This window comes from Taudactylus pleione, unplaced genomic scaffold, assembly GCF_031769625.1.
Source record: "Taudactylus pleione unplaced genomic scaffold, aTauple2 ptg000305l, whole genome shotgun sequence".
Taxonomy (NCBI): domain Eukaryota; kingdom Metazoa; phylum Chordata; class Amphibia; order Anura; family Myobatrachidae; genus Taudactylus; species Taudactylus pleione.
The window spans coordinates 3,033,526-3,055,575 of record NW_028284706.1 but is presented as its reverse complement, the minus strand read 5'-3'; the positions used below and the strand labels follow the sequence as shown (position 1 = coordinate 3,055,575).

Sequence of the window (22,050 nt, the reverse complement as noted above, 5' to 3'; positions counted from 1 at the left end):
CCAGACCTTTCTGAGGTTCTATGCTTTTGACTCCTTCGCCTCTCAGGATACATCCTTTTGGGCTCCTGATTCTCTTTTCAGCACAGGAGCGTCCCCGCCCTTAGTTGAACTGCTTTGGGACATCCCCAAGGTCAACCCTGTGGACCCCCTATGGACCATGAAGTAGAAAACAAGAGATATGGTAAGAACTTACCTTTGTTATCTCTGTTCCTACGAAGTCCATAGGGTCCACAGAGCACCCACCCTGATGCACCTGGCTTCATATGGGCTCTGTGGCTGGTCACCGGTTTTCCGTCTCCCTTTCTGTGAGTATGGTTCTTGTGTGTTCCAGTCTTCCTTCTCAGTTGTTTTTGTTTTGTTTTGTTTTTTTCCTCCTCCGGCCTTGGCTACTTACCAACTGAGGTGCCTGTGGCTCGGGGGCGGGGTATAGAGGAGGATGGACCCAGTGCATCCTGGGAGCAGCAAAGCTTTAACTGCGTGGTGCCCATGGAACCAGATCCAGCTATACCCAAAGGTCAACCCTGTGGACCCTATGGACTTCTTAGAAACAGAGATAACAAAGGTAAGTTCTTACCATATCTTTTGTTATCCCTATTTAGTATTGCAATTACAAATAGCAGTGAATGTTTGACGCTAAATGTATGAGTCTTTAGGACTATTAACCCGTGTCTTGTAACCAAGTCCACCAAAGAAAACCTTTTACCAAGCCATTTAGTATGGATAAAAAATTTAAAGCACATGCTAATAATCTGTGCTCTCACAGCATGTCAGAATTCATGATTCTCGCAGCTGGAAGAGATCTTCCATTTGCAGATGAGTCTCGCACAGCTCCGGGATCCATAGTGAAATCTGTATCTCAAAACTACTGACACGTTTCTCTGTCAGTCAGATTTCACCAGGGGATGTGTCTGTGTAGATGACTATTGCTTTTAAAAGCTCTAAGATGGCTTTAATGAGTGCTCCAAGTATTGATTATATTTACTCAATAAAGCTTAATGCCAGTAGTGGAATAGCAAAGGGCTAATGCTTGGATAAGCAGATACTCCTCCACCCCACACCCAGGAACTTGCAACAGTCATCTAACTCTAGTTTATAGGTGGGAGAAATTTGAAAGTAAATTGAACTTGAAGGGAATTACTTGTGGGCTTTTGGCAAGACACTCCCTATTTTACAAGTATGAGTCAAAAGTGTGGGATATATTGAGAAAATATAGGTTGTGTAAAATGCTAGCATTTCTATCTTTCTCCCATACTTTGCATGCAGATGAGTGTGCTACAGTCAAAGTTTGACGGAGTTGTCAACCATGAGTGGGCTATCAATTTCCTATTTTCTACATCAGGGTCCATAGGGAATCCACAGTATACCTTGGGGTATAGATGATGTCATCAGGCATCTGGACACCCTAGAGTTAAGCTTTCAGCCTCCCAGGATGCACTGGGTCCCCCTCCTATACCCCGCCCCCGAGCCAAGGCAAATCAGTTTTTCGTTGGTGCCGGCTCGGAGTCGGAGCACCTATTCTAGAGGGGGGCTGTATGGCCCCTGAAGCTTTTCAACAATGCAGCTGTGGCTGCACATCTGAGTTGTACAGCATGGACAGTCAGTACTGACGTCCATGCTGTCACTCCTACAACCTGCCGGTACCAGAACGCTGCTACCGATCCGGGGATGCTGGTAGGTATCGGGGGTCACAGCTAGCAGTGACCTCCAATGCCTGGACTGTGGCCGGATCAAAGGGGAACAGGTAAGCGGCGGAGGCCCGTGGAGGGTTCCCTGCCGGACAACGCAGTCCCAAGTTCCCAGGCAGGGGGCTCCCTGGGGACTGGCTGCAACGTGGAGCCAGGTACTAACCTGCGCTTCCACTACTCCTCTGAGACAGCGGGCCGCAGCAGTGCGGATACGTTTCGGCGTCCTAGGGGTTAATTGCAGGCCAGGGGAGCGCGCCTTCCCTGCACAGCAGCTGGCGCCTCCCCCACTGCACACAGCCTCTCTACAGCGGTCTGTGCCTGTTTGTAGCTGCTCCTCCCCCAGGCCCGCCTTCTCTGTACTCCTCGGCGGCCATCTTCCTGGACTTGGCAAACGCTGCTGGACGTGGATGAAAACTGTGGCATCGCGGTCTGGGTCCCCCTGCATACCTCTCCTCCAGTAGTAAGGTCAGTGTATATAGCGCTGTTTCCTAGCAGACTCTGTGTCTGCATAGTTGAGCTCCGTGCTGATACAATGCAGAAGTAAACCCTGCACTATGTGACGATCTGCTAGCGCTGCTGCCTGTACTTTCACTTTCAGCAATTTTTACTATCCCTATTCTCTGCTAAAGCCCTTGCGGTGCGGTGTTGCAGGGTGTTTATTGCCTCACTATACAAGCATTTGTCTGTGAGGTGTGTCACATACAGCTCCGTTACACTTATCATGTCTGAAAGTGAACGGGATTCTTCTCTTCTGCTAAAATGTACTAAATGTAATGTACCATTTGCGGAGGGTGATGGAACCGCTGACGGGTTATGTAGGGCGTGTTATCTGTATCACGCCCGATTTCTGTCACTGCACCTGTGCAGGAACCACCCTGGGCTTGTTTTGCTAAGGCACTTACAACCCTTGTGGGCCAGCTTTCGACGCCAGGTGGGCTTTTCACAGCAATCCATGGTGTCGTTGACCATGCAGGGGTTCCCCAGACAGTTGATGGTACCCCAGGGTCTCCCACTTTCACCTCCCCAGGTCTCACAAGAGCCTGCGTGGGTTAATTCTTTGTCCACTTCAGTGCAACACCTGTCGGCCGTTTTACAGGGAGAGTCATCTTTGCGGCCGCATAAGCGGCTTTTGGCGTCGCAGACAGCTCAGTTTGATGAAGATGATGTGTCGTCTGACGGGGAAATTTTTGACCTTTCTGACCAGGAGCCCCTCTGTACTAAGGAGACGGAGGCTAAGTCTATATACCTGGCCTTATACGTGCTGTCCGTACGGCCTTTGTTATTGAGGATGACGATCCCACGTGACCAAATCCAAATACGCCTGCTTTAAGGATGTTAAGGGTGATGCCACTGTTTTTCCTCTTTCTGGTCCGCTAGTAGGTCATGTAGAGGAGGCGAGGAAAACTCCGGGTAAACTGTACCAGCCTCAAAAACGTTTGGCTTTTGCATATCTATTTGCGGATAATTATTTCTAAGTGGGAATCTCCTCCGCAAGTGGATTATCATGTGACACGCCTAGTCAGAAGTGCTACTTTGCCCATGCCCTCTATGTCCTCCTTACCTCCTTTAAAAGATGCCACGGATCGCAAGGTTGAAATATGTCTTAAGTCCATTTATTCCCTTGCTGGAGGGGCGGCCAGACCAGCTATGGCTGTGTGTTGGGTGGCCAGAGCCATGGAACGCTGGGCTGATAGTTTAGAGGCGTCTCTACACTCTGACTCTTCTGCGGAGCAAACAGAGTTATTTGGCAGTCTCAGAGACTCTGCACTTTCATTAATGAGGTGGTCTTGGATATTGGTCTCCTCTCCTCCAGAATCTCCTCTGCAGTGGTAGCCGCTCATCGCACCTTCTGGTTGCGCTCTTGGAAAGCGGACGCAGATTCCAAGAAGGGCTTAGAATGCTTGCCTTTTAATGGACAGGTCCTATTTTTGCCTGGATTTAGACAAGATAGTGGCCAAGATAGGACCCTGGCAGAAGCGGCGCTTCCAATAAATATCTTGGAACTTTGCGCGGTATTCAATGCCCTCCAGTAAGCAAGACAGGTACTACAAGGAAAATCCGTGCAGGTACAATTGGACAACGCCACCACGGTGGCTTACATTAACCGCCAAGGAGGAACCCGAAGTCGGGCAGCGCTGGCGGAGGTGTCCCGCATCCTGACTTGGGCAGAAGGCAATCTCCCGGCCATTTCAGCGGTATTCATCCTGGGAGTCCTCAACTGGGAAGCGGACTTCCTCAGCCAGCAGGACGTACATTCCAGGAGAATGGTCTCTTCACCAGGAGGTGTTTCAACTCATGGTGGACAAGTGGGGCCTTCCAGAAATAGACCTCATGGCTTCCCGACACAACAACAAACTGCCTGTACGGGTCAAGAACAAGAGACAAGGAGGCAGTTCTGGTAGACGCTGCCGGTCCGGTGGACCTTCCAGTTTGCATATCTCTTCCCTCCGTTCCCCCTTCTTCCTCAGGTAATCCGAAAATTCAAACAAGAAGGTGGCGCGCTCCTGTTGATAGCTCCGGAGTGGCCCAGACGTCACTGTTTCTCGGACCTTCGGGCTCTCTCCGTAGACGCTCCACTGAGGTTGCCTCTACGTCTGGACCTGTTGTCTCAGGGTCTTTGGCCCTCATTCAGAGCCGTACGCTCTGAGCAGAGCGCACGCTCTGAATGAGGGCCGGTCTCCATTTTCATGGAGCGTCCTCCTGGACGCTCGTATAGCTGTGGGTCACCACCCACAGGCTATACGAGCGTGCATTGTGATGGTCGCGATGGTCGAGACCATCGCGACCATCGAATTTGCGAGCCGGAGCCTGCGGTTGAGGTTTTCAACCGCAAGCTCCGGAGTGATTTTGGCTCTATCAGAGCCCAAATCACTCCCACTGACATCACTAGTGATGTCAGTGGGCCGGCTTCTGACGGGAGGCGTTCCCGTGGGAACGCCCCCGTCAGGGAGGCACGCCCACCAAAGGGGGCGTGCTGTCAATCAACAATGACAGCACGCCCCCTTTGATCGGACACGAGCGAAGGACTTTCCTTCGCTCGTCGCGTCTGGCGCATGCGCACGACGGAGCTCCCTCCGTCGTGCGCATGCTCAGTCCATAACATCGACCCACTTGCGAGCGGACAGCCGCTCGCGAGTGGGTCTGAATCAGGCCCTTTGTCTTTACCCGGACCTGAGTCGTCTGACTTTGACGGCATGGTGGTTGAGACAGCCCTCTAAAGGTCCAGAGGTTTTTCCAGCTCTTTAGTTAACACCATGCTAAGAACTCGGAAGCCTGCATCAGCAAGAATTTACCATCGGGTATGGCATACTTTCTTTGAGTGGTGTCGCCCTAGAGGCTATGATCCTCAGGTATCCCGGATATCCAGAGTGTTGGCTTCCCTACAGGCGGGCTTAGATCACGGTCTTTCGCCTTGCTTCTCTGAAGGTGCAGGTTTCTGCCCTGTCAGTATGGTTTCAGCATAGGATTGCTACTCTTCCTGATGTCCGCACCTTCATGCAGGGTGTGCTTCGTATTCAGCCTCCCTTTGTTCCACCAGTGGCTCCTTGGGAGCTAACTGTGGTCCTGAGGGCTCTCCAAGGACTGCCGTTTGAACCACTGGGCTCAGTGGATTTTAAATGGCTTACTGCTAAGACTGTATTCCTCCTGGCCATTGCTTCGGCTAGGCGGGTCTCAGAATTGGGGGCTCTCTCATGTCGGCCTCCCTTTCTTATTTTTCATAGGGACAGGGCAGTGCTTCGCACCCACCCTAGTTTTCTCCCGAAGGTGGTATCTAGTTTCCACATCATCGAGGAAATCATAGTGCCAGCCTTTAATTCACCAGACCGATCGGTTGGTGAGTCCACCTTAGATGTGGTGCGGGCTCTAAAGGTTTATGTTGACTGGACCAATTCTTTTAGGAAGTCGGACTCCTTGTTTGTCCTCTATGGCTTCCGTAAGAAGGGTTGGCCTGCCACTAAGCAAACTTTGGCAGGATGGATTCGCATGACAATTTCGGAAACTTATATTCATGAAGGCCTTCCGGTTCCATCCTCTGTTAGGGCTCATTCCACTCTGTCTGTCGGTCTGTGGGTTCTTCGTGGGCAGCTCGACGTGGCGCCTCAGCAATTCAGCTGTGCAAGGCAGCCACGTGGTCATCTGTCCATACTTTCGTAAGGTATTATGCTTTTGATACCTTCGCCTCTCAGGATGCTTTCTTCAGGCGTCAGATTCTCCTTACAGCACAGGAGCGTCCCCACCCTTAAAGGATACTGCTTTGGGACATCCCCAAGGTATCCTGTGGATACCCTATGGACCCTGATGTAGAAAATGAGAGATGGTAAGAACTTACCCTTATCTCTATTTCTACGAAGTCCATAGGGTTCCACAGGACTCCCGCCCTGTCACACCTGTACTGCAGATGGGCTTTTTATCTGGTCATCGTTTTTTCCGTCTCCTTCTGGTGAGAATGTGATTCTTGTGTGTTCCAGATCTTTCTTCTATCTCTTTCCTCTCCTCCTCCGGCCTGTGGCTTGTTACTTAAAATGATTTGCCTTGGCTCAGGGGCGGGGTATAGGAGGGGGACCCAGTGCATCCTGGGAGGCTGAAAGCTTAACTCTATTGTGCCTGAATGCATGACGACATCGCCTGTACCCCAAGATATCCTGTGGAACTCTATGGACTTCGTAGAAATAGAGATAACAAGGATAAGTTCTTACAATATCTCATATTTTAGTTGTAGATGAGTTAATCAATTTTATTTTAATTTTGTTTTTAATGTTCTAACAAACAAGAAGTTATTGTATGCCCTTCAGGCTCATATATTTCGGATTTTGTATTTACCTCCCATCTACTATGTATTTTTGACACCTGTCCCTGTGTTTTGTTTTTTTTTCATTTGTGCGTGTTTAGGTGTTTTCTAAATGTTTGCTTTGCTTACACATCCCGACATGAGATCAGCAATGCAGTGCGAGAGGCAGCCTGGGGAGTGAAAGAGGGTCTTCTAGATCCCAGGTATCTTTCTAGGAGAAAGTTTTAGATTGCATCTATCTGCCAATCTGTGCATCGGAAGAAAAAGTTATAGGTTCTTTTCAGTCTTTACGCATATGAGGCCAACCATATATGTGGCTGGAAAATTGTTAACTTTCAAATATTTTATAATTTTAGTAACTTTTTTTTAAGATTCTCACTGATTTAGTATTTTGGCATATTCCATTTATTAAATATGGGTACCAATGCTGACAATGGCCATTATCCAATTAGCCACTATATATTTTCGGGATTATGCCCGTTTTTTGCCAATGTCCTATTTGATCGGCCAATCAAATCTGATTATTCTGCCGAAAGCACATAGGATCAGTGTTAAATTCACAGACCCATGTGATTTCGCCTTTGCAGCGGCAAAAACACAGCACTTTTTGGGGATTATTTTTCTGGACCAATCAGGTCCTGAAAAAAATCCCTGATATGCGCCGTCGTCGGGCTGAACTTGGGCGCTAATTGGATAGCCCCGGGAGGATCTATTAGCAGCGGTAATTTACTGCTACTAATTGAATACCGGTCTTAATCTGTGTCACAGGCCAAAAAAAGTTAAAATTCTCTCCTTTAAAATATTGTATTTTCTCTTCTAGTGATATATCTGAGAGTCTTTTGGACCATTGTCTGTACACCTCAAATTCTCCAAACCCTGACCTTCTCATCCGTACCTCTGGTGAAATCCGGCTCAGTGACTTTCTTCTGTGGCAGGTAAGACCTTTTACAGCAAAAACAAAACACTGTTTCTCTGGCAGCAAGGCTGGGGGACACTGGACAATGGGATTGTGGATGGAGACCAAGGAGCTGGCACTTAAACTAAAACTTGTAACTTTAAATATATGCTGCTCCTCCACAACTCCCCACAAGCCAGTGCGTACTAAGTGCCTGTGGAGTTGGGCACGATTCCAAGGGGCTTTCAATTGTAACTTTTATTTGATTTTTTTTATATAGTCTATGCGTTGTAGGGCCGAGTTTCAGATGGCTGAGTTACCCCCTAAGCGGTGATGGAGTCTTTGTGCAGCCCGGGGCTGCGTGGCACGCCGGAAGCAGCTTTCCTCGAATTGATCTCATCCAAGCTGGGAGATGGCCCCTCCTCTCGGTGGCTATCGGTGGTGGAAGGCTAAGTATCTATTTCTTTTGTGTCTTGGTTTAATGTAACTCTGTGACACTGAGACTTGGTCTTGTACCACCTGTCATTTAAGTGTTAGATCTGCTGTGCATTTTGGGGTGGTAATAGGCACTAGTCAAGGCTCATGGTATCACTATAGCATTGAGTCCGTGAACTGCCCAGGGCGTCGCACGTGACCCACCTCTTTCAACCTTTACAGCTGGCGCAGTGAGTAGCCTCTGGGGCTTGGGGGTGGCCGTGCTTACGTCACACCGTCGTTACCTGAAGTTGGGGCAGCACAGGCGCTGTAATGGTTAAGTATTACTGCCTCACAGCACTGACGTTGTGGGTTCAGTTCCCAATACGGCCCTGACTTTGTGGCGTTTGTATGTTCTCTCTGAGCTTGCTTGGGTTTCCTCTGGGTACTTCGGTTTAAACACGATTCCCTACAAGGCCAGGGGCAATGTGATTTTACAAGGCCGGCCGCTCTACTCAAGGTACTATGCCACAGCATGTGAACAGGTGGTCTCAGGGACGCTTTGCGCTGTCATGCAGGGCCTGGTGAGGTGCAGCCGACCAGGGGCGCCACATCTACCCTGGCGGGACCAGTGTGGGACACAGGCTTTGTGGGCCGGTCTCCGACTTGGCTATGCTGGTGGTGCTTCAGTGAGAGGATCAGTTTGGAGTTGCTACTGCGCCTGGTTCCTCAGTGTGGGAAACCAGGATGCCTGCTTCTGGTGCTGTGGTTCTGGAGAATGAAGAACTGTTGTCTTCCACAAGTCACAGTGTAGAAGATCTAATGGCTGCGCGGCGCCACTCTTGGGACTGTTTGGTTGTGGATTCCCAAATTGATGGGTCCGTTGCATCGGCGCAAGAAGATCGTTGCTGTTTCTTCTTTTTTCGAGTCTCCTCGTAGACACCTGGAAAGCGCTGGATTTGACTTTCCCCATCTCTCTGAACTTTGCTTCCTTTTATCCTTTACTGCCGGATCATGCATCCAACTGGGAATTGCCTCCCAGGCTTGACACTGCGGCGGCACGTTTAGCTACCCATGTGGCTCCCGCTCTGTGTTTTGTCCTTTCAAGGATCCAGTGAGTTACCTAATGAAAGGTTGCCTCAGGTCCTCTATCAGGGGCTTCGAGCTTTGGTGATATGGGCTGGCAAACTCATCGCTGGGCATCGTAGTGATTCGTCCCCTGCTTCCCTACTGGACTTGGCGGAACAGCTTCACGGTGCAGCTGACTGTGTGTGCGGCCGGGCTTGATGGTTCTCAGGTGGATTCCAAGGTTTCAGCTACGACCATCTCACTTTGGCTCCACGCTTGGGGACGGATTCAGATTCGACCCGTTACTTGGTCTCTTCCTTTTGGTAGGGGTGTTCTCTGTGGGCGGACCTGAATACTTTTATTGCGCAGGCCTTCTCTTAAAGCAGTGAGGTCCACGGTTTCCAGTTTTTCACTCCTCCTGTTGGGATGGAGCGTCCCCTCCAGGTCAGTCTGTAAAAGACTGCTTCTTCCCCAGCAAAGGTTTGGCTCCTAGGGGCCAAATTTTCTTGTGCCAGCCGGTACTCGGTGGTCAGGGATCTGAAGAAGCCTAGCGCCTGTCAGTCTCTCTCCACCCAGTCCGTTTGCCAGTCGTCATTCTGGTGTGTAGTCTTTAAATGCCTGGGTGCAGGCATCATCGACCTCAGCGGTCCACCAATACGGAGTTTCTTCACAACTGCTCTTCCTCGAGAAGCGGGCGGCATTGGTCCAGGCTTTCCAGTCTCTCCACTCGGAGGGTGTCCTCTTTGGAATGGAAACTAGGGGCTTTACCGTCAAATGATTGGCCGGAAGAAATCTTGGACCTTCGCGCATTGATCACCAGGTTCTGGTTGAACACTTTCAGAAGGAATCTCTCAAGTCAGTGATCCACAGCATGGAATCCAACAGGCTATATTGCTAGACGTCTGCCTTCCCTCCTCTGTTTTGCAGTCTGATTTGCTATCCATTCCGGGCCCTACCATTTTGGTGTAGCCAGGATTCCATGTCACCAAGTTCATGTAAGTCAGGACGAGCTTACTGTGACAGGAAGGTATCGCAATCATACCTTATTTAGACTATCTTCTCATGAAGGCTGATTCAGCTTCACGGTTACAGGAACACCTGGAGTGGACTGTTCTGGTACTTCAGGATCATGGCTGGATCCTCAACTTTGGGAATTCTTGCCTGATCCCTTGTCAGTGCCTTCAGTTCCCGGGGGTGGTCTTCGCCACCTCTCTTCAGCAAGGTTTTCTTGCCGGTGTCTCACGCACTGACCCTACAGTCTTGGACAGTCAGTGGACGATACGGTTTGTGCCTCGCCTGTAAATTTTGTGGTGCTTGACGTTATGGGGCACAAGGGTCTCCACCTTTGTGACCATTCAGCACGGATGCTTCCACTCGCAGAATTTCAGAGGGAGATTCTCCCATCTTGGACGGGGGGCTCAGCGTCCCTCTCCGCTCAGTTTCTAATTTTATCCGATTTCAGTTATTGCAAGCTGGACACCTGTCTCTTCGGTTAGGGTGCCGTAAGAGTACTTTGGTGGCCAAACATTTGGTCAACATGCTCATGTTCCGATCTTTTCTTTCTGTCTCTCTTGGAGGTCCAGTTCATCCTGGCTGACCGGTCAGTGCATCTTCAGTCGGATAGCGCCAAGGCGGTGGCATCTGTTGATCATCAGGCACAGATATCGCAGAAACAATGCAAAGGCAGGGCCGAATTATTTCCTGGGCAGAGCCCTTTCTTGGGCATTTTCAGCGGTGTTCTTGCCGGTAGTGGCAAATTGCAAAGTGGTCCTACCTCAGCAGAACCACATTCTCCCAACCAGTGGTCTCTCCATCCAGTGGTCTTTCACCAATCTGTTCGGACATATAGGGACTTCCACTGGTGGAGCTCTGGGCTTCTCGACCTAACTTCCAGGCTCCACAGTTTTGTGCGAGATCCGGGGACCCGATCACTCTCTCTGTAGAGGCCACGACAGTTCTGTGGAATGTTCATCTGGCGTATCTGTTATTCCCCGATCCCAATGTTGCCTCTCAAGTGGATCAGGGATCCTGGGGTGACTATTTATCCTAGTGGTTCCGTACTGGCCACACAGGTTATGGTACGCCAAAGTTCTAGACTTGTCGTTGGGTCCCGGGTGGCGTCTTCTGCTCCATCCACACCAGCTTCTGCGGAATCCGTCTCTGCACAAGGACTGTCCTAGGTTGGCTTTTATGCCCTGGCTTTTGAACACAGGTTTTAAGGTTTTCTTTCTCTGTAGTCTGTACTATGCGGCAGAGCCGGCGTCCGATTTTAGTCAAGCTTGCCGCAGAGTATCGACAAACTCAGACTGGTGGTGTGAACAGAGCAGAGTTCATGTCTCCCAGGTTTCACCTCTCTTGCTTCTTGGCATCCATTCGGAGGGTTCGGAGGCTGGTTTAAAGTACAATTTTCGGGCAGGTCATTTTCTTTGCAGCGGTGTGCGGCCTTTCGTACAGACATTTAAACCTTGTTGCAGGGTGTGCAACTCCCGTTTCGTCCGCCGGTACCACTGGGATCTTACTCTGGTCATCTCTGCTTTCAAGCAGGCTCCAATTGAGCCCTTGTATTTGGCGGACTTTAGGTTTGTCGCATGCATGCTGCTTGTATGGCTATTTTGCCTCGGCTCACCGTGTTTCCTGAAAGGGGGGCTGGGCCTTGCAGACCGCCTTTTCTCTTATTCTATGACCTTTTGAGCGGTTCTCTGTATGGTTCCTACTTTCCGGGAGGAAGTGGTTCGATGTTCCACTTCCACCACCCAGAGAATTGTTTTTGCTCCATCAACGACTTTCCGGAACTGGGTTGATCTGGCTATGCTACATATAGACCAATCTCTGGGGTTTTTCATGCGACAAGACGTCTTCAGTTATCCTTTCAAATTCTGCTGCTGCTTTGCATTGCACAAAAACGTGGTTGGCCAGCTGCGAAGCAGTCCATGGCACATTGAATTTGCTCAGTCAGCACTCGGGAAAATTCTAGTGCATGGCAACTGGCACATGCGGGGATGTCTGCAGATTCCACTAGGGAAGTGGCAACCTCCTTGGACGACAGTATAGGTCTGCCGTACAGTTACCTGGTGTTCTGTCCACGCATTTTTTATTTTATTTTTATTTATTTTTTTTACTGGTTTCAGGTTTTTGCCTCCAGCAACGGCCACTTTTGACGTGCAGTTCTCCGGTCAGGCTTCCTGACTGTTCTCTGCCCTGGGGGCGGCTGTTGAACATCCCATGGTCCAGAGTACCCCAGCCTTGCTGCCAGAGAAAAGAGGATTTTTGGTCACTTACCGTTGAATCCTTTTCTCTTAAGCAGGCTGAGGAACACTGCGTTCCCTCCCTCATGCTCCAGCCGGGCTGGTTTTTACCTTGATTATCTTTTCCCTACTGTTTTGTTGTTCTAACAGTTTCACTGGGTGATCACCTCTCCTTCTGGGCTCTTTTGAAGGTTCACTGGCTTGTGGAGAGTTGCGGAGGGGATGAGCTTATATTTAAAGTTAAAAGTTTTAGTTCAAGTGCCAGCTTCTTGGTCCCCATCCACAATCCCATGGTCCAGTGTCCCCCAGCCTGCTTAACAGAAAAGGATACAACGGTAAGTGACCAAAAATCCTCTTTGTGGATTTTATATATTTCATAGAATTCTTTTCTCCAATAAAAAAAATACTAATTGGATGTACAATGGCAAAAAATAATTGAAATTGGTGTTCTGTTACAATGTGGTACATGCAGAAAGGTGTGTGTGTGTGTGTGTGTGTGTGTGCTATTCTGCTAAGTGTAAATGGCAAAAGGGGATGGGTGCTCTCCCAGCTGTCAGTGTTAATAGGTGCTGCCTCAGAGTAGCAATACCTTGCTGCAGCTATCTCTGTGTGAAGCATGCATATTGAATGGCTAAATCAACCTGTATAATTTTATTTAGACTTTTTATTATATTTTTAGGATTAACTAAATATCCCTAATGGACTAACATTTACATCCAGAATCTAATAGCCTTATTCTAAATTCTACATAGTACAGTAAACTGTTGGACCCCATCGCTACGTTTATAACCAGATCTTCGTTAACACTTTTTATCCTGCTACATGTATTATGCTGGTCATATGTTGTCAGATAAAATGCTTGTCAGACCGACAGACATTTTATATGACAGCCTTAAACCATCGGATCTGGTGGCCATACACTGTGAGATGTCACAGTTTATGGCCACACGATATCTGGGTTCCACTCCTGTGAGGGAACAGGGAAGTGTTGATCGGCCGTGACAGTGCATACACTGCCAGATGCTGCCGATTTAGCAGCTCACAAATTATCCAATCTGTCAGGCGCCACACGATTTAGCATGTCTGACAGAACGATAATTTGTGATTGGTCGCACAAATACACTATACAGTTATTTTAGGCTATATTACAGTAAAGTACATACAATACTCCATGGCAGCACTTACAATTGCTTATCTCCCTTCTAAGTTGGGTGGAGACGGGTACATAAAAACCACACCCCATGATGGTATGCAATGTGGTTTCTTCTCTTTCCCTGGGCCTTTCCTTACTGTAGTGCAGCAGGGTTTTTTTGTTTTTTTCCTGTAGTTCAGGCACTTTATCGTATTACTGTTCCCAGCGACTCACCATCTAATGTTATGAGCTGAGGACAGACTAGCTATCCAGGTACATCAGTCTACTCCAGGAGCAGTTTTGGTTGCAGAAATTCAACAAGTGCGCCCAAATCAAAACTTATGTTGTGCACATGTGCGCACAGTGTCATAGGTGTAGCGCCAGGGAGGCTAATAAGAGCCAGAACAGCTTGAACAGTATTTATGTCGGCAGTACTACTTTTCTCTTGCACACGCTCCTAGAGGAAATGGTGTATGGAAGCTGGATGGAGTCTGAGATCTTTCCCAGCTGGAAGACCCTTAGTTGGGGGTATTTTTGTATGTGCTCTTCTTCTGCCTTCTAGAAGCTATGGGAAAGAAGAATAGCATGTCACAACAAAATAAAATCTGTGCAATTTGCGATGCAAGTTATTCTGCTCAAAATTAAGATGTTTTGTAAAACCTGCAAATCCCAGACTAGAGAGAGGAGTCTACCTCCAGAACCATTTTGAGAAATTATAGTGTGGATGATGGATTCCTTTGTCACTGAAGAAGATTTTTATGTTAGAAATGTTAAAAGAATGACATGTCTTAGAAATATGGATGTAGAGGATAGGTTTACCAAAAAAAGCCAGCACCACTGAGTTTGTTAAATGCCAAATGTCTTCATATCATCCAGTCAAATATAAAACATCACTGGTATGACATATAAAAATAGCAAATAGGCAGGTGTGACATGATGTATACATCAAGAAAAAAAGGCTACACCTCTCCAAATGTAGGTGTAGGGCAGTGTTGGCTAACCTTGACACTCCAGCTGTTGTGGAACTATATATCCCAGCATGCCCTGCCACAGTTTTAGCATGCCCTAATAGCAAAACTGTAGCAGTGCATGCTGGGTTATGTAGTTCCATAACAGCTGGAGTGTCAAGGTTAGCCAACACTGGTGTAGGGGATCCCATCAAAAAGTGTATAACCAGTAGTGCAGAGCATTGAGCAATTCACGCTTTTTCTTTGCGGCCCCATGGAGCCTCCGTGTAGTGCTTAATGCTCTAATGAATTCCCAATGTGAACCAATACAATCTATTTCAAGGAAATAGTTTTGTCATCTTTTTAAGGACAGCAGGTGGATAAGGAGAGAAAAAAAACTGCATTCATGGGAACTACTAAGAGCGATTTCTTGAGTCATTAGACAGGTATTATACAGGCAAACAAGAAATGTGACCATAAAGTGTCAAAAATTCTAACAACTTGCTCTACTTGAGCAGTGGCAACTTCTCAGGCTTTAATGACAGGACTTTGCAAGGCAGCATATGGACATACAGATGTGTCCTCATACACTATTGCTACAGTCACGCCAAACAGCCCCTCTCGGCGTGCGGGTCCCAAGCGACTCTGCTTGTACCAAGTGTCTCGTATTTGCCCGAAAATGCGTCTGTCGCAAACGGATGCGACAAACCGCTTCACAAAGCTGCATCTAAATATGTATACTAAGTTACGATGCAGAGGCTGTGGCTTTTATTCCCCACCAAGTCCCCTTCTGCTTTGTATACAGACTCCAATTAATCAGTAGTGTCATGAAGCAAACTGGGGCAAACCAAGTTAAACGGGAACTGGCGACTCACTGTAGCCAGGCATGTCGCGCTACATGGCATATTGAGGCTAGGTGGATGAGGACGCATCTGTATATGAAAACCTTTATAGACCCACCCTCATTTGGATCATTGATTTTTAGTTTGGGAAAACAGTCACTTCCAATGGGTTATGTCCCATTATAAGTGCTGTCCTAGAGTATTGAAGGGGAAAGTTGTAATTACCAATAATTCCTTTCATAAAATATAGTCCATGGCAGCTCCGGTTTCCCACCTATGTTTAGTACTAGTATTCAGAGACCGCTTGGGAAATTACACAAAAACAGGAGAAACGGCCGCATTATACAGTCAGGTGCATAAATATTGGGACATTGACAGAATTTTCATATTTTGGCCTCTATTTACCACCACAATGGCTTTGAAATTAAACAAGATGTGCTTTAACTGCAGACTTTCAGATTTAATTTGAGGGTAATTACATCCAAATCAGGTGAACGGTGTAGGAATTACAACGGTTTCTATATGTGCCTCCCACTTTTTAAGGGGCCAAAAGTAATGGGACTATCAACTCAAAAGCTATTTCATGGACAGGTGTGGGCTATTCCCTCTTTATTTCATTATCAATTAAGCAGGTAAAAGGTCTGGAGTTGATTCTACGTGTGACATTTGCATTTGGAATCAATTGCTGTCGACTCTCAATATGAGATCCAAAGAGCTGTCACTATCAGTGAAGCAAGCCATCATTAGGCTGAAAAATCAAAACAAACCCATCAGAGAGATAGCAAAAACATTAGGTGTGGCCAAATCAACTGTTTGGAGCATTCTTAAAAAGAAAGAACGCACCGGAGAGCTCAGCAACACCAAAAGATCCGGCAGACCTCTGAAAACTACTGTGGTGGATGACAGAAGAATTATTTCCCTGGTGAAGAAAAACCCCTTCACAACAGTTGGCCAAATCAAGAACACTCTCCAGGAGGTAGGTGTATATGTGTCAAAGTCAACAATCAAGAGAAGACTTCACAAGAGTGAATATAGAGGTTTCACCACAAGATGTAAACCATTGGTGAGCCTCAAAAACAGGAAGACCAGATTAGAGTTTGCCAAACAACATCTAAAAAAGCCATTACAGTTCTAGAACAACATCCTATGGACAGATGAGACAAAGATCAACTTGTACCAGAGTGATGGGAAGAGAAGAGTATGGAGAAGGAAAGGAACTGCTCATGATCCAAAACATACCACCTCATCAGTGAAGCATGGTGGTGGTAGTGTCATGGCGTGGGCATGTATGACTGCCAATGGAACTGGTTCCCTTGTATTTATTGATGATGTGACTGCTGACAATAGCAGCAGAATGAATTCTGAAGTGTTTCGGGCAATATTATATGCTCATATTCAGTCAAATGCTTCAGAACTCATTGGACGGCGCTTCACAGTGCAGATGGACAATGACCCGAAGCATACTGGAAAAGCAACCAAAGAGTTTTTAAGGCTAAAAAGTGGAATGTTATGCAATGGCCAAGTCAATCCCCTGACCTGAATCCGATTGAGCATGCATTTCACTTGATGAAGACAAAACTGAAGGGAAAATGCCCCAAGAACAAGCAGGAACTGAAGACATTTGCAGTAGAGGCCTGGCAGAGCATCACCAGGAATGAAACCCAGCGTCTGGTGATGTCTATGCGTTCCAGACTTCAGGCTGTAATTGCCTGCAAAGTATTTGCAACAAAGTATTAAATAGTGAAAGTTAGATTTAGGATTGTTTTAGTTTGTCTATTTACTTTTGGCCGCTTAAAAAGTGGGAGGCATATATAGAAACCGTTGTAATTCCTACACCGTTGACCTGATTTGGATGTAATTACCCTCAAATTAAATCTGAAAGTCTGCAGTTAAAGCCCATCTTGTTTGTTTCATTTCAAAGCCATTGTGGTGGTGAATAGAGGCCAAAATATGAAATTCTGTAAATGTCCCAATATTTATGCACCTGACTGTATATAATCTGGGAGGTTTTTTTTCTATGACTATAGAGGGAGCTAACCTATTATAAGGATTACAATGGAGTATTGCAGGAGGAAATACATTGTATGTAAGATATATACCCACTTATTGTTTATGAATTATAAATAAAAGGAACTATGGTTAATTTATACCCCACTGTGTCTTGGGTACACAGAGTTATGTAGTGGGGTCTGGAGGACAAGTTTTAAATTCACTATTCTCCCCCCCACCATCCGCCCCCCCCCCTTTTTTTTTTTTTTTTTTTATTGTGTTGTTGTAAACAAGTACAACATAAAAACTAACCGGAATCAATGGACAGTAAATGAGTAGAGTCAGCTCACCATACAGAAAAGACAAGCTCAAGCATATACATTATTTTAGATACAGGAATGATGATTTAATGCCACATAGTATGAAACCTTTAAATATATACCAGGCAGTAAAAGATGCATTAGGGGCCAACCACTTGGCCCATATGCAATCCAATTTAGACCTATTTATAGATAACTACATACTTTTAATGACCAATGGCACTATTCATTAAAGATATCCATTCTGTGTAGAGTAGACCCAAGGGGTCTAGCCACGCATCAGCTATACAAACTTTAGCCAACATTAAAGAATAAACATAGAGCCTGTTGTATTTATTTAGAAGACTTCCTCCCACTCATCTTCCAGAGAACCCACATTTATCTTCCAAGTGTGTCGTAGATGAGCCAAGATTTGTGCTGTGCACTCCAAATATCTGAATAGGCATATGAAAATAAATTTACGGGAGCCCAACGTATGCAGGAGCATTTTTAACCGGAGATTTGCAGTTATCCCACGGGTAAACAACAGAGGGATATTGGGGTATAGTGTTCAACCCTAAGGCACCCAAAATGCAGTTCTCTACTGCAGGGTCCATAGGGCTCCACAGGAGACCTTGGGGTATAGGTTGATGACTTCAGTCGTCGGGCACCTCAACAGTTAGTTTTGTGCTCCCAGGATGCATCGGGCCTCTCTCCTATACCCCGCCCCCAGGCCAAGGCACCTCAGTTTCGTAGGTGCTTGGCCGGAGTTGGGTCACTTCAAGAGGGGCTGCGTTGACCGCCCCAGAAAAGTTTTCCTGCAGAGTGGTAATCATGGGCAGTCCAGCGGACGCCCATGCTGCCACTCGGGCACCCCGCGTGCGCCGAGACGCTGGTACTGCGCTGGGGATCGCGGCGGGTGTCTGGGGATTTTGGCTAGCAAAAACACCCAGACGCCCAGGACTGTGGCCAGACTTCACAGGGGACCTTCAGGTAAGCAGCGGGCATCCGCAGCGGGTGCCCGCTGACAGCACAGTCCATTTTACTTCCCAGGGCTGGGGGGATCCCTGAGAAGAGGCTGCGTGTGACACCAGGCACTGCGCCTGCGCTGCCACTAGACCACCAGGGATATGGGGCCGTATGGTAAGAACACACAGCATCCCAGGGGTTAATAGCACGCCAGGGGAGCGGGCTTTCCCTGTACTGCACAGCCGGCCCCTCCCCCGCTGCGCTACGTGCCTTTCCACTGTGGTCTGGCGGTTGTAGTCAGCGCTCCTCCCCCAGGCATGCCTCCTTTGAGTTCTCCAGCGGCCATTTTATTGTGCACAAACGCTGGTCTCACCGGGAGCTGCGGAGCCTGGGTCCCCCCTACATACCTCTCTTCCTCCAAGCAGGTCAGTGTATGTAGCACTATTAATACTAGACAATAGGTCTAGTTAGTTGATAGTTGAATATAGTACAGGTTTTTCTTGCATTGTATGTGTCTTGCTAGCGCTGTCTGACTGTAAAATCTTTTCTCTGTCAGCCATTTTAACTATCCCTGTACTTTTCTCTTTCACTGGACCCAGCTCTTCTCAAGAGCCGCCCTTGACTTGTTTTGCACAAGCATTAACTACCCTGATGGGTCGGCTTGCTGCACCTCCGTTGGCCCCACATTTGGGGTACGCTCCGCAGGTTGCTATGCCATCTACTTCACACGGGACTCCCCGACAGCTGGTTATGGCTCATAATATGCCTTTAGAACCTACCCCCTACCAGGCGTCGCCTGAACTTGTTTGGGTTAATACTCTCTCCAACACGATGCAAAACCTGATGGAGATTTTACAGGGTGAGTCTTTCCAGCGTCCAGCTAGAAAGGAGGTGCTGTCTTCTCAGTCTACTTACTATCCAGGTGATGTGTCGACTGATGATGGGGAAATTCAGGACTGATCTGAATCAGAGCTCCCTCAAAAAGAGGCGGAGCCTAAATCCAAAATTTATGTACACTGCCTCATTCGTGCAGTCCGTGTGGCCATGGATATTGGGGATGAGGATACCCCAGCCGCCAAATCCAAACATGCTTTCTTTAAGGAAGTTAAAAGTTCAGCGACTGCTTTTTCTCTGTCGGATCAGCTAGTTGAACATTTGGAAGAAGCCTGGAAAACTCCAAGCAGGAGATTTCAACCGCAGAGACTGTTGGAGGCCACTTTCCCATTTAGAGAAATACTTCTCCTTGAATGGATAACTCCTCCTCAGGTGGATTCTCATATTATACGCCTTGTCAAAAGTGCGACTCTCCCTATGTCGTCCATGTCATCATTAAAGGATGTTACGGACAGAAAAGTGGAGGTATGCTTAAAGTCAATTTATTCCCTCTCTGGGGGGGTCGGTAGGCCAGCTATGACTATATGCTGGCTGGCCAGGGCCATGGTACGTTGGGCTAATGCCTTGGAAGTGTCCTTGCCTTTGGAAGCCACCAGTGAACAAATTGAACTGGTAAGTTACCTCAGAGACTCTGCTACATATGCGCATGAGGCTGCTTTGGATGTAAGTCTCTTAACATATCGCATTTCATCGGCTGCTGTGTCAGCCAGTTGCTCTCTTTGGTTGCGATCTTGGAGAGCGGATGAGGAGTCCAAGAAAAGGTTTAGAGAGTTTACCCTCTAATGGTCAGGTCTTGTTTGGGCCAGATTTGGACAAAATTGTGGACACTTTGGCGGCTTCCAAGTCTGCCTGTTTACCCTCGGCCCCAATGCCGTCGGGATCTGGAACTCCATCCTTTCTGACCTTCCGTCCAAGGCTCAGTCCTTTCCCAGAAGCCCAAGAAGCAGGCTTGGAGTAAAAGGCGTCAAGCTGCAAAGCCCGACCCTAAACCCTCAGCCTGACGGGGTGGGCCTCTCCTTGGGGGCCCCAAGGTGGGAGGCCGACTTCTTCAGTTCGCCCAGTGTTGGTGTCATTCCACAACAGACCCTTGGGTAAGGGAAGTGGTCTCTCAAGGGTACGCCCTCTCCTTCCGCTACAGACCTCTTCATCAATTCTTCCCTACGGGACTTCAGATGTATCAGGAAAAGTAATTGGAACTTCAGAAAGTTATACGTTCTATGCTCCTGCAGGGAGTTATAGTTCCGGTACCTACTTCCCAGAGGGGAAAGGGGTATTATTGCACCCTCTTTTTGGTTCCAAAACCGAATGGTGCATACAGGCCTATCCTAAACCTCAGTCCCTGAACAAGTTTATCCGAGTGCTTCGGTTCAAAACGGAAACCCTGCGGTCAATTATACTGGCTATGGAACCTGGGGATTTTATGGTGTCTATGGACATTCAGGATGCATACCTGCATGTCCCAATAGCTTCGGCTCACCAGAAGTTTTTCAGGTTCGCAGTGTTAAAACACCATTTACAGTTTCAGGCCCTGCCATTTGGACTGTCCACAGCACCCATGGTGTTCACCAAACTTATGGCAGTGATGGTGGCCCAACTGCGGCTGCAGGGGGTCCGTCTGTTGCCTTACCTGGACGACCTGCTATTGCTGGCCAGGTCTCCGGAATTGCTTCTTCAGCATCTACAGCTGACGATCACAGTGCTACAAAGCCACGGCTGGTTGATCAACTGGAAGAAGTCCTCTCTGACGCCCTCACAGAGGATGCTGCATCTTGGGGCATTGTTGGATTCTCAACAACAGAGTATTTTCTTAACCAGGGACAAAATATCCACACTGCAGCAGCGGGTTCGCAGCTGCCTGCATAGTCGCCGGGTGTCGATTCATTCGGCAATGCAGTTACTGGGCTCCATGGTGTTGACCTTCGACATGGTGTAGTATGGCCAGTTTCATTCCCGGCCTCTACAGACTCTGATCCTTTACAGATGGGACGGATCTCCACGCCGGATACGAACCCCGACATTGGTACTGTCTCCGGAAGTACGTCTGTCTGACTTGTTGGCTTCACACAAGTCACCTTACCAAGGGCCGCCCCTTTTGGATCCTGGATGGGTCCTCCTGACAACGGATGCCTGTCCCCAGGGTAGTGTTGCAGTGACAGGCTCACATCTCTTCCAGGGAAGATGGACAATAGAGGAATCAGTTCTTCCAATAAACATATTGGAACTCAGGGCGGTTCTAAGGGCTCTTCAGCAAGCAAGGCTCATGCTTCACGGAAAACTTGTGCAAGTCCAGTCAGACAACGCCACCACAGTGGCCTACATAAACCGCCAAGGGGGCACTCGAAGTCAGGCGGCAAAGTGGAAGTGTCCCGCATCCTGACTTGGGCGGTGGGCAATCTCCCAGCCATTTCGGCAGTGTTCATTCTGGGAGTGCTCAACTGGGAAGCGGACTTCCTAAGCAGTCACGACGTACACCCAGGGGAATGGTCCCTTCACCAGGAAATATTTCAGCTCCTAGTGGACAAGTGGGGCCTTCCTGAAATAGATCTAATGGTATCTCGGCACAACCACAAGTTGCCAGTGTATGGCTCAAGGACAAGAGATGTGGGGGCTCTCCTGGTAGACGCTCTGTCGGTCAGATGGACCTTCCAGTTCGCGTACCTGTTCCCTCCATTCTCCCTTCTTCCTCGGGTGATTCGAAAGTTCAAGCAAGAAGGAGGCATGCTGCTGCTGGTGGCTCCAGCGTGGCCCAGATGTCACTGGTACGCAGATCTTCGGATCCTCTCCATAGACACTCCAATGCTGTTGACTCTACATCTGGACCTGTTGTCTCAAGGTCCTTGCCTCTACCCGCACCTGAGTCATCTGTCTTTGACGGCGTGGCT

At 48.0% G+C, this 22,050-nt stretch overlaps 1 protein-coding gene across 2 annotated transcripts in view; it reads left to right on the top strand.

The window, feature by feature from the left end:
• Positions 1 to 22,050, top strand: part of DHDDS (dehydrodolichyl diphosphate synthase subunit) — a 50,935-nt gene that overhangs the window by 24,414 nt on the left and 4,471 nt on the right. For both annotated transcript variants that reach the window (XM_088442134.1, XM_088442133.1), the window contains 2 exons: positions 6,576 to 6,677; positions 7,295 to 7,409. In XM_088442134.1, the coding sequence (XP_088298260.1) occupies positions 6,576 to 6,677; positions 7,295 to 7,409 (217 nt within the window). The remainder of the gene's footprint in view (positions 1 to 6,575; positions 6,678 to 7,294; positions 7,410 to 22,050) is intronic.